This window comes from Aquila chrysaetos, chromosome Z (assembly GCF_900496995.4).
Source record: "Aquila chrysaetos chrysaetos chromosome Z, bAquChr1.4, whole genome shotgun sequence".
In the NCBI taxonomy this organism is placed as follows: Eukaryota; Metazoa; Chordata; class Aves; order Accipitriformes; family Accipitridae; genus Aquila; species Aquila chrysaetos.
Window position 1 is genome coordinate 73,566,865 of NC_044030.1, and position 12,609 is coordinate 73,579,473.

At 36.9% G+C, this 12,609-nt stretch overlaps 1 protein-coding gene across 3 annotated transcripts in view; it reads right to left on the reverse strand.

The window, feature by feature from the left end:
• WDR70 (WD repeat domain 70) overlaps nt 1-12,609 on the reverse strand; it is a 143,717-nt gene that overhangs the window by 81,338 nt on the left and 49,770 nt on the right. For all 3 annotated transcript variants that reach the window (XM_030003416.2, XM_030003415.2, XM_041120828.1), the window contains exons 8-9: nt 12,248-12,401; nt 10,392-10,468 (exon numbers count right to left, since the gene is read on the reverse strand). In XM_030003416.2, the coding sequence (XP_029859276.1) occupies nt 10,392-10,468; nt 12,248-12,401 (231 nt within the window). The remainder of the gene's footprint in view (nt 1-10,391; nt 10,469-12,247; nt 12,402-12,609) is intronic.

The window sequence follows — 12,609 nt, forward strand, 5'->3', positions numbered from 1 at the left end:
CACAATACAGGTGAGAAGTGAAATATTAAGTGTTCTGGGACAAAAGAAGCAAATACGTGCACTGAAACTACTGCCTTTCCATGTTAAGCTAAGAACGTTGTGATTGACTAGCAAAAGCTGACTTCCTTTGAAAAGGCTGTCCCTTCTTGCTCTGCTCACTGCACTGTTCTAAAAGGAGCAACATGTTCAGAAAGCACTGAAGTACTGTGAGTATTTAAATTCTGTGCTTGCCAGATAAGCCAACCATTTTTTTTAATGTATATTGTCATCTGACACAAAAAAGAACTTTCAAGTTTCTTGCCATAATAAAAAACAACTTTACTTTGATATGACTAAAAATAAATCATTGAATGGAACTGTATTCTATTATTTTCTAAATTAATTCTGAAAATCTGCCTAAACTGTAACTGTCCTGGGAAAAACGTATTTCATAAAAATCTTGAAGAAAAATTTTCAAACTTCATAATTTCATCTTCATATGGAATATTGCACATGAAGCGAACATGTATTTGTATACACACCTGTATACATATATGCTTGAAATGACTTGGCAAGAATTTTTTTTTTTTTTTTTCCCTAGGATGGAACTCCAAGCCACACTACACTACTGGCAAATTCAGTTTTTCACCTCAATTTATTTGCATTCCCTACCCTATAAAGCAGTATGATGCAACTAGGTATAATTCAGGGTGACCTTTCTGGGGAGCAGTAACTTCGGACCCCAACGCAGGTCCTATGCTCTATTGCATGCAGCTTCTTTTAAGAACTAAATCTAGAAACTGCAGAAAAGCACAAGCCTAAGACTTTACAATAAAACAAAGATTTTTAAATTATCCCCTAGATAAAGGTGAAACATTAGTAATTATTTTCAAGTACACTTTGCCAACTAGTCTTCAAATTTGTGAACACAAATATAGTGTTGAAGCTTAGGTTCTAAAGAAAGTTTATACAAACATCTTGGTAGTAGCCTTGGCATTATTATCTTAATGATCTCAGCAGTTTTCAAAGCTGCAGACTGATCAGTGTTAACTGTATTTATTACACATAAAATGTTTAACACACTGAAGGTGTTAAGACTAATAATATTTATCCAAAAGCTTTCTTCAGTGTTGTAGTTTGTTTGGTGCTTTTAAACAAAAAAAGGTCGGTATATGTAACAAGTTTAATTGTCATATTTCTTCCAATACATTATTCACAAAATCTTCAAATTCTGTATAACAGCAAAACAATATAATTACACTTACACTGGACTGCACAAGTCCAGATTCTGCTCTCACCTATGTTTTCATATGCACAGTATTAGTGATACTTAAAATATTCAAGAAAGAAAAGTAAAATTATAGCTACAGTTCTCAGTTGTCAACCAAGCTATTCCAGGCCTTAACAATGTCCAGACAGACTCCAGGGTTGTATTCACTTAAAGTGTAATCAGCTTAGGCTGAGAAGCTATCAACCTAGAGTGAGCAGACAGTATGTAACCTGAAGATTAGATTCTCTAAATCCAGGAGAAATGCCATGTAATCCCAGTTTCACAGCCAGCAGAGCTGTCCTTCACAGTGCATGGCCAAGCAGGCTGGAGATACCAAATCTCATGCTCTCCTGAGAACATACTACCACGGAAAAAAAATCTAAGGAGCAAGTATGTGAACTCTAGTAGGTGACTTGGCTCTAAAGCTTATGGGGCACAGACCTCATCAACTGAATGAAAACAGAATCATCTGGGCTGAAGGGAGCTTGCCAGTTCAAGACAAGCGTCGTGGGAGGAAGAGCAACTGATTGCTCTGTGGGCAGGAAAACTGACTGCTGGCCATCTTCAGCAGTACTATTCCAGACCTTGCTCAAAACTCTTTTCTGTCAAGCTATCAAGCCTTTATGCAGTTCTGGGCCTAACTAAAGGAACACTTGCCAGAAAACAATGGTCATGAAGGAGAAGTCATATACTGATAGCTGCCACCTACACAGACATAGAAACAAGGCAGCTAATTGGAAGGAAACGAGACAGCAGCTATTCTAGACGTGAACCTCATTTATAGGATGGAATTGGTTAACATATAAAAAGTGAAAGGTAGCTGAGATAAAAGTGATCATGAAACAGTGCTGTTCACTAAGATGTATCAAATTTCAAAAGCCCCCACAAGTAGTATCTAGGACATAACGGATGTCCTGAAGGAGAGAAAACTCTTCTAAACAGCAATGCCTGCAAACATTAGATGGAAGTTACGCAAAACTACTATCTATACCACTTGTCCTTCACAAATTATATTTTGCGTGCTTGAAACTACAAGTCATATTTGCAAACTTAATTACACTTACTGTCAACTGTTCCATTAAAAAAGATAGTTAAGCTACCACTGTCAAAACAGTTTTAAACCTGAAAAGAAGGATTTTAAGAATGTATTCACTTCTCCTTTCTGAACACTCTCTATGGTCATCACTTATTCTAATTAACACTCCAAGTGGCAGAAATCTATCCCTTTCTTTTTCATTCAGACACAGAGAACGTATACTAAGCAACAGTATATGATTAAAAAAAACCATTTAACACCCTATCCCATGGAGCAAGTAGCTTCATATTTGAAACGTACATTTCACAAAAGTCTAAGGATTAAATTGTACCTTAAATGTGAAATTTTTTTTCTGAATATTTGAAGCTGCTTCACTGAAATAAATCCATCTAATTACTTGGAGATAGATCTACACTGACGCACAATTTATCCCTAAATAACTTATTACAGAGGTCACTTGGTGATGGCAGTCAATATTCTCTAAGATACCTTTTAAAGAGTATGACCATTAGCTTAACTTACTAGAGGGCGAGAGAGGGAAGACTTGTGAGAGGAATTTTCTACAGTAAACCAGCTATTAAGCAACCACAGCCCTAGCTGCAATGACAAATCACAAAGTTCAGGACTGCTAAATTTCAAGTTTCGCTGCAATTCTGCTTCTAAGAGGAAAAAATATATGAGAGTAGGGACATAGAACACCTGTTGCTGGAACATTTAATATCGCTGAGCTCTCTTGCTTATTCATACAGCACTACCTATCACATTTGTGATAAGAAAACATCCAAATAATGAAAACAAAATTATCCGTTTCCTCTTCCTCCTTTAACATAGAAGTCAACTGATATTTTGGAATGATATAAACAAGGAGTTAGTTATGTCTTAAAACACAGGGTATTTTTTTAGGTCACTCTGCTCAGGTGTATTTCTAGAGAGGAGAGTAATTTTTAAAATCATTCTCATTTTCAAAATTTTCTTTCCCTTTTAGTCAATGCATTAATGTTGGCATTTCTGTTACTACAAACTTTATTGCAGCTCTGTAGACATGCTCAACATACTGCTGATAAATTGACAGACCCTTGCCTTAGTAAGTGTATGTTCCAAATAAACCCGAATAATGTGGTAAAGGCATTATGAAAAAGACAAAGATGCTGTTGATCACACACTGTATCTGAACCTTATGTAGAATGGCAAGGAGTACATGCAATTAAAAGGGACTGATCTTTCAGGAATAGCTGTGGGTTAAAGTTCTAGGCAACATATAGCCATAAAGGTAAAGACAGCCTGTGCAAGAAGAAAGTTTACATCAAGTTAATACCAATACTGAAAAGAGCTTTGTATGTATGCTTTAAAAACAGTGAAATGTTGGTATGAATTAACAACAGCCAAATTAGTGAAAATTGAAACTATCATATCTGTAAGGCAAACTTTTAAAGACAGAGTTACTGAAGTTCTATGGAGAAGACAGTTGAGTTTCTGTGTCTGCCTTTTCCTTTGACACATTTTTATTCTAATCACTTGAAATGTTGGAAAGCTAAAAGCAACATTACACAGTTCTGAGAATATATGCACAAGATTTAACCTAGTTTAAAAAATACATTCAATAAAGAACTCCTTGGCTAAATCTCTAGGTTAATTAGTGTTACTCATCCATACACTTAAGGTTAATCACCAGGTTACTTACAGAACTGACAAATTTCTTACTTCCTTCTGCAACTAAAAGCTAACAAACTCTGAACAATCTGTAAAAGCCCAACAAAATTATTATTAACCTCTAATCCAAGAATAATGAAACTATTTGTTTAAAAATAAGGTTTTTTCCCCTTCCTATAACATGGTATTACGTGTTTTAACAAGCCATCATCTGGAACACTTACAAGGAAAACAAAATTAAGTGAGCTACTCTAAGTTACATGTATTCACTAACAATTGCGTAGGTGGACATGAACTTACACAAGTTATCAAGAGGAGTTTTCAGACTTATTCTGTAACTCCCGGGTCTAGGGTCTGGCTTATTCCAACCGTGTAAGCTGACCAGCTTCTGTTTGTCTTAAACAGGAGTCAGAAGGAACTCTGTCTTTTTCTTATGTAGTCTGAGTTCACACTGTGTCCTTGAACAGTCATACAAAACACAATGAGACTCCCTGCTGGTAACCCATATATCTGCAGTCTGAAGTAATAAATTTACAAATAGCCTAACAACCACAACTTAGAATACATTACAGTTAAATCCCACTTATAGGATTTATTTTTTTTAAATGTAGAGCAAATTTGAATGCCATGAATAAATCACAAGAAACAGACGACGTCTCAAAATATTTCTTTTACAATAGCAATTCTACGAGCCTTCATTTGAATTTTTAGTTAAGGATACTATTACATCCTTAATCACCTGGAATCAAAAGAAACTGTCAAGTGCATTTAAAGACTATCCCCAAGTAAGAATCTGAGTTACAGCAGGTTAATTTAAAAGAAAAAGAAATCTGTATTTAAAATATTTTAAAAGCATTTATTTATAACATATTTAAAATGTGTTATTTTCTTTTGACTCCACAAGTCTACTTGCAAAGTTTGCATTTTAACTTCTTTATGCATCATGAAAAGTCCTGCTTTCAACATACCAACCAGAAAATGCAATCTTCTTTCCTTCCTTTATTTTTAAACTGTATGCAAATGGCAACCACTCAACTAAAGAGACAGACAATGCAAATGCTACAGTAGTCACATAAAATACACTCCACAATTTGTAAATAGTTCTAACATTCAGTTTATGAATGACTGTTTTCTCTATAGGTGGTGCAAATGTTATCTAGATGCATAGAACGTACAGATTAGGGTTTAATAGTACATTAACATCCCTCAGGTGCTCCCCTGTGTCATCTTCTCCTTCAACCTCAGACACTGCCATTCAGCATGCCACAAGGAGCATGATATATGTGCTTCAACTGCTATTTTCAGCAGCTTCCAAATTTGTAGATGATAAACTGAAAACCTTTACACCTCTTCTAACAAGCATCTTTAAAAACAGGTGTTGGTTCTGGCAACCAGGTTTGGAGTACACAGAAGCTCTACACACAGACATACTGATCGAGTGGAGAACTCTCTATTTAAGAGCTAATACTGTCTTGCTTTAGTGTTCCATGTGATGTCCAATAGAGACTAAAGCCAGCAAAAGTAAGATGTTCAAGCCTTCCTTCATGCCTATTAAAGGCAACACTGGTTTCATTCTACATCCATACACTCAGGATTGACCCGCCTAAGGGTCCCATTTTGGTGTTCAGTGTTAGGTGTCCTTCTCCACACATGCCAGTTGTGGCAGTTCCTTTTCCAATGTGAGGATTAAATCTCAACATCTAGAGATACAGATAGCACCACATTCCCTACTGAAAGTTCCACAGCGTTCACCATAATTCAAGTACCAATTTTGGAACAAAACTAACACAATCTACTGCAAAATTTCCAGAGCTCATCTTCACCATATACAAGAGCAGCAGTGCACTGTCAGGATAGAAAACTTTGCAATGAGTAGGTGTATGATTTCACCTTTTCCTCCAATATGCAATACTGTAAAGCCTTTCATTTATCCTGTTACAGATACAGATCTTCTTGATAAAGTATGACAGAGAGGAATATGTCAAGGACTGTGAATGCCAAATCACATACATGTATAATGTCAGGAATGTCAAAATTGGCTACAGGCAGGTCTCCTGCCCTGTATAAAATCTCACTCAGGACTGGGAGATTTTTTTTTTTTTTTTTCACTAGATGAAACATTCTTACCTGAAATGTCTATGTATCAAAACCACATAAAGATATATTGGGCTTTGTCTCAACATCTTCCTCAAGGGAGAAGACCTTACCAACAGTTAACCTATTTGCATGAAAAGCACACCAACTGTACAGAACTACTGCAAAAAGCATTATATCTTGAGAACAATCCACACACTACATTTCCAACAGTAGTACAGCATGAAATTCCATCTTCATTATTAACTGTCACTGAAGAACATATAAAAATATAAGAAACATCCAACTAAATCTGACCACAGGTTCATTTAGCCCTGTATTCAGTCTTTGATCACAGCAATAATAAATGCTGACCAAGTCTGGCCATTATGGTTTACTCCCTTCATTCCCCCCCACTATCCACAACTGTCATAAGAGATATTATAATGCCTATTGCATTTCCTACCTGTTTATGAGCCCTTCTAAACATGAATTTTTCTTATCCCTTTTTAAACCTGCCTTCACAACCTCCTGTGACAACACACTGTGGAATATATTTGGAGAGTATCCAAAAAATAAGTATTTTTTCTTATTAGTTTTAAACTTCACTCTAGCTCCTTTCAACAAATGTCGCTTAGTATAAGAGGTTTTGGCGAACAACAGTTCCACATTCAGCTCATCTACCATCTTGAACGTTTTGCAAACTTTCATCACATCCTATCCGCATTTAGACTTCTCTAGACTAAAGGCTGCCAGTCTTTTGGTCTGACCTGATAAAGCCACCATCTCCAAAGTTCAAGTTCTGTTATAGTTGTTTTGTTGGCTTTGCATGCAACATAAACCAAGTTTTCACACAGACTCTTCAACAGTTTCATATTTCTGCAAGAGTTTCATTAAGTGCAAATCTATTGACTCAAACAAAAAAAGCCAGCTTTACAAATCAATGAAATATAGTTCTTCAACACATAAGGGTCAGGTGTAAATACTAGATTAAATGTAAAAAATTAGACAGGCAGATAGATATATAAACAGCTGCAACATTTAATCACATCCATAAACACATTCTATGCAAGATAGAATGTAGAATAATCAGTACAAAATGCAAAACTTCTGGTTTCTGGAATGTTTGGTATAAATCAAATTTTTAAACTGCTTTTACTTGAAATTCAGAAAACCTGTTTCCTTTAAGCATAAATAAATAACAGTTCTAAATTATCTCTTGCTGGCATGGCCCACTTCTTTCTTTAAACAGATTTAAACATATCTCCTCTGAAACCTAAGTATTCTAATGTTATGTCGCTATGCAAAATACTCTCTGAAATTACCATAATAAAGCATTCTTACAGCAGTTGTTTTTCCTTATTCAAAAATCACTAGACAGTACCTTAATTTATTTAGACCCACATTTCCACTTGAGCATTCTGCAACATTATAAAAGCAACGGCAAGGCCCACCACGAAAAAGTCAGAAATTCACCCAATACTGTATAATACCAAAAACTACTGTCATTTACTAATGAAACATACATTTTCCAAGGTGTGCTATTCACTAACAAACCTTGACACAACATGATTAATGAAAAAAACCTTTTCTTTATCTCTTTGAATTAATTGAGTTTTCCAGCTCATTAGCCATTGGCAAAATCCCATGACCTTCCCTACTCAGACTCTTACTTTCTTAGTTCAGCAGGCTCAATATGAGTCAGCAGTGTGCCCTGGCAGCCCAGAGGGCAAACCCCATCCTGGGGTGCATCAAACACAGTATCACCAGCCGGTCAAAAGAGGTGATTATCCTGCTGTATTCAGCGTTGGTGGGGGCCCCATCTTGAATACTGTGTGCAGTTCTGGGCCCCACAATTTAAGAAGGATCCTTGAGTGCATCCAGAGGAGGGCACCAAAGCTGGTGAGAGGGCTGGAAGGAATGTCCTAGGAGGACTAGCTGAGGACTTTGGGTTCATCTAGTTTGGATAAAAGGAGGCTGAGGGGCGACCTCATTGCTCCCTACAGCTTCCTGAGGAGGGGAGGCAGAGAGGGAGGTGCTGAGCTCTTCTCCCTGGGATCCAGTGCCAGGACACCTGGAAATGGTTCAAAGCTGCGCCAGGGGAGGTTCAGACTGGACATGAGGAAGCATTTCCTTACCGAGAGGGTGGTCACACACTGGAACAGGCTTCCTAGAGAGGTGGTCGATGCCCCAGGCCTGTCAGTGGGCTGTTAGAGGCATTTGGACAATGCCCTTAACTACATGCTTTAACCTTTGGTCAGCCCTGAATTGGTCAGGCAGTTGGACTAGATAAAAGATCACTGTGGGTCCCTTCCAACTGGAACTATTCTATTCTATTCCAGTTTACAGCTCCAGTCTTAAGTTTAATTACAATTAAACTTTGGAAACTTTATAGTTTGTGTTATTATTAAATTTCACAGATGGAATACGGTCTTTAACATTTGAGTCCTGGATCACAAATTAAGCAATCCACATTGTTTCTTTTCACATGATGTGTCCAAATCCTGGAAAGACTTGTCACTAGCATGAAACAAAATGAAATGGGTTTAAAATACTTTTCCTGTATTGTCAGCCATATAGTGTCTCTGAAAATGCAATTATGCAGCCATTTACAGCAGTGTTTATCTGGATTCTACTTGACCAGACCGTTTCAGTTCACAGCAATTCAAGCATCAGGGATGGTCTGAATCCATATTTGGTATATTACTTAGGCACTGCTTAGGCTGTACAAAATTAGACAATCTTCATTATTTATAATATCTTAATTTGTTTTTCTCTACCTACAAACTATTCAACCTAATTAAGAAGCTGTACTAATGTCTAACTACATCCAAAAGAGCAACAAACTTTTTAAAGTATCTATTCTACCATTTAATAAATATTTCTACTATGGAAGTAAAAACTTTGTGTATACCTTGCATGTATTTTTAAAATTGAACTGCTCTGTTAAGCACATTGTAGTATTTAAGGTTTTTTCCTTCTGCCACAGTCTTGCCAGAAATTGTGAATTTTCCTATTAAAATAATCTTTTCATGTACCTGTGTGTTAAGCCAGTAAGTTGGTGCCTTTTTAGAAAAAATACCTATGTCATTTACAGTAACTGATAATTGGGGTCTTCATTGCCATGGACCACACTACAGATACATTAGTGGGCCAATTCAGTCTTCCCCCTCACTGTCACTCTGGATTAAAGCAGACTGCATACTTAATACATCAGTTCAAAAATCATTCACAATCCTGCTACCGCGGCAGTAACTTTATTAAGTAATGCAATTGCCACAGTGACATTTTGCAGTTTGATTCTAACCACAAAGACCAAGACTGAATCCACAAAATGATTTCTAGCAGCCTTTCTGACACTCGGCAAACAACATTGTCCTGGTTTCAGCTGGGATAGAGTTAACTGTCTTCCTAGTAGCTGGTACAGTGCTATGTTCTGAGTTCAGTAGGAGAAGAATGTTGATAACACTGATGTTTTCAGTTGTTGCTCAGTAGTGTTTACACTAAAGTCAAGGATTTTTCAACTTCTTATGCCCAGCCAGCGAGAAAGCTGGAGGGGCACAAGAAGTTGGCACAGGACACAGCCAGGGCAGCTGACCCAAAGTGGCCAACGGGGTATTCCATACCATGTGACGTCACATCTAGTTTAGGAACTGGGAAGGGGGGGGGGGGGGGGGGGGGGGGGGCGCGGGTCGCCACTCGGGGACTAGCTGGGTGTCAGTCGGCGGGTGGAGAGCAATTGCACTGCGCATCATTTGTACATTCCAATACCTTCATTATTGCTGTTGTCATTTTATTAGTGTTATCATTATCATTATTAGTTTCTTCTTTTCTGTTCTATTAAACCGTTCTTATCTCAACCCACAAGTTTTACTTCTTTTCCCGATTTTCTCCCCCATCCCACTGGGTGGGGGGGAGTGAGTGAGCGGCTGCATGGTGCTTAGTTGCTGGCTGGGGTTAAACCATCAATATTTAAGTACACTTAACATAAAACTTGCAACTTCTGATTGAAATACTCCATCTTCCCAGCGAATCCAGCTACATTTGAGACTCTCCACAGGAATTATTCTACTCTGAAGATATACTGGGTAAAGTTAAATTTTGCCCAAGAATTTTTGTAAAAACATATTTAACCAACAACTTTCATGAAATATCAGTAGAACTCATTTTAAATTACAAAACTAAAATAATACAGACAAAGTACATCAATTATCTAGAGCCAAAACAAAATTTTTTCTTCCAGATCTCACCTAACATTGTCCTGAGCACTTGCTCAAGATTTAAAAGGATGATATTTAAAGCATATTAGGGCACTGTATTAAAACACAAAAGCCAAACAAGCCTCTCAAAAAAACCCTTACAAAGATAGACCTCAATACTCACCCATCATTAGAACATGTCAGAAATTCTTCCTTTATTTTTGGATGCCAACACCCTGAATTGAGCATTGCTGTGTGACCCTACGGAAATAAACACAAAGAAGTCTTACCAGGTTTTGTAAGATGTCTTATAAATTTTACTCCAAATCCTTCAAGTGGAATAACATGAAAGCTGAGTGCCAAATCAGACCCTTCTGACCACAGTAATGGCTGACTGACATCACAGTGATTTAACAGATTTTATGTACTCTAATCTGTTTTATCCTTGCTTGTTTTCATGTTTGAATTATAAAAATCCTGCTATTCTTCTATTTATATTTTTTCTTTCAGAAAATGGCATGGAATCATACTTCCCCTTTTTCTCTTGGGAGAACTGTAATGCAGAGAAAGCATGAAATGAGGCATCAATATGGTGTCATGCAATTTGTTCCAAGCTACACAAAAATAACAGGAATAACAAGAATTACCAGGGTGACACAATATACGTACTCAATGCCAAACTACACTAGCCAAAGACTTTGTTGGAGAAAACTGAGGAAACAGAATTTGAGAGACAAGGTGGGTTTAACCTCAGGTGAATTTTTCATATAAGATTAGAAGTTGCAAATTGAGTAGTCAGACTTGTTTCTTTGGGATGGAAAAAACAGAAGGTAAGGATTTTATCCAAAGTAAGTGATTGCCATTATGATGACTATGAATATAAAATGTCTTTGTCCAGTTGGCTTTACTTCTTTGACTGAGCAAGTGCTCATTTACTACATTCAAAGAGAAATTTGGAAGCTACTCCTGCAATGATGGAATTACTTCAGTTTGCTTTAATATGGAGAGAAATACTGGAGAGTTAATGGAGCGATATAACAAATATTTTAGCATTTTAACTGTTGGACCACAATACACAGGAATTCTAGAAGTTTACATGAGAAGGAAAATCTGATTTATTTTTAAGTAAACAAGAACTAAAGCAGGTGTCGCTATCTGATGGTTTTATATACGTATCACTAGCCAAAAGAAATAGTTATCTGACAAGAACAGCTTTAGGCAAAACAGCATTTAGCCTAGTTATTTGGCAATATACTTTGCAAGCAATAAATAAATCAACTTTATCATCAGTTTCAGCAGTAGATTTTATCATCACTTCTTAGGCTTAAGCTATTTAAAAAACTGACCCAAATTTAAATCATCTACGGAAACAGAATCCTCGTCTCATATAGTTTGTGGAAGGACGAAGGCAAAGTGGTCAAAACCGAATCAACTGTTGTTAAAATACTTCAAAACTATGAATCAGCCCTCCTCCATCTGCATTTTTAACTACCATTAAAAATGTACACATTGTTGCTTATTAGTCTTACACTCACGGCATGCAAATAACAATAATAGCAACCTCCAACCCCTGCCTTGAAAGAGGTAAACTGTATCAGCAAAACGATTGAGGGTAGAAGAAAGGAAAAGACTAGACCAGATCAATAGTTTCTAATATTCTTTTTGGTTGGTTGGACAAGGGTATGAGGGAAGCTGACAATTTTTACAGGATACACTTTTAAATAGATGAATTTTTTGTAGCATCATAGAAACTTTAATTGGAAAAGACCTCTTGAGTTCACCTTGGTCAACCTCCTGCTCAAAGCCAGATTATAGTCAACACCAGATCAGGTTGGCCATGGCTTTGTCTAGCTGGGTCTTGAACACCTACATGGATGAAGGTCCCACAACTTCTAGCATGTATCAATACACAGGACTATTGCATCCTAGAGACAGGGCTTTGCATTCTTCCTTACTGAACTTTATGAGGTTTCTCATTAAGAACAAAAAAAATACACTACATTGTCAGTCTTCTGGCATTCAATTAATTTCTGACTTTACCTTTGTGTTTGTCATATCCACAATGTATTGGTCTCCTTTTATGCATTCCATTACTGGGAAGCCATCTCTGTCAAGAACTTTTGCCTGAGAGTTACCAGAGACAACAAGAATGACATCTCCTGTGCTGCTATACTGTAAAGATTTGATTTGGTGACTAAAAAGAAAAGAAAAAAATGTTTCAATTAACTTCACTTCCTGTAAGCCTACACTAAAACAAAAGTGAGAAAACATTTTGCAGAAATAGACCCACATACAGTCCTATACTAGAAAGGTGGAAAAAAAAAATACCTGGTATTCATGGATTAAAGCTTTTTATTCCTCTCTGTGAGTGTGTGTGCACATCACACTTCCTTCTTCAACCA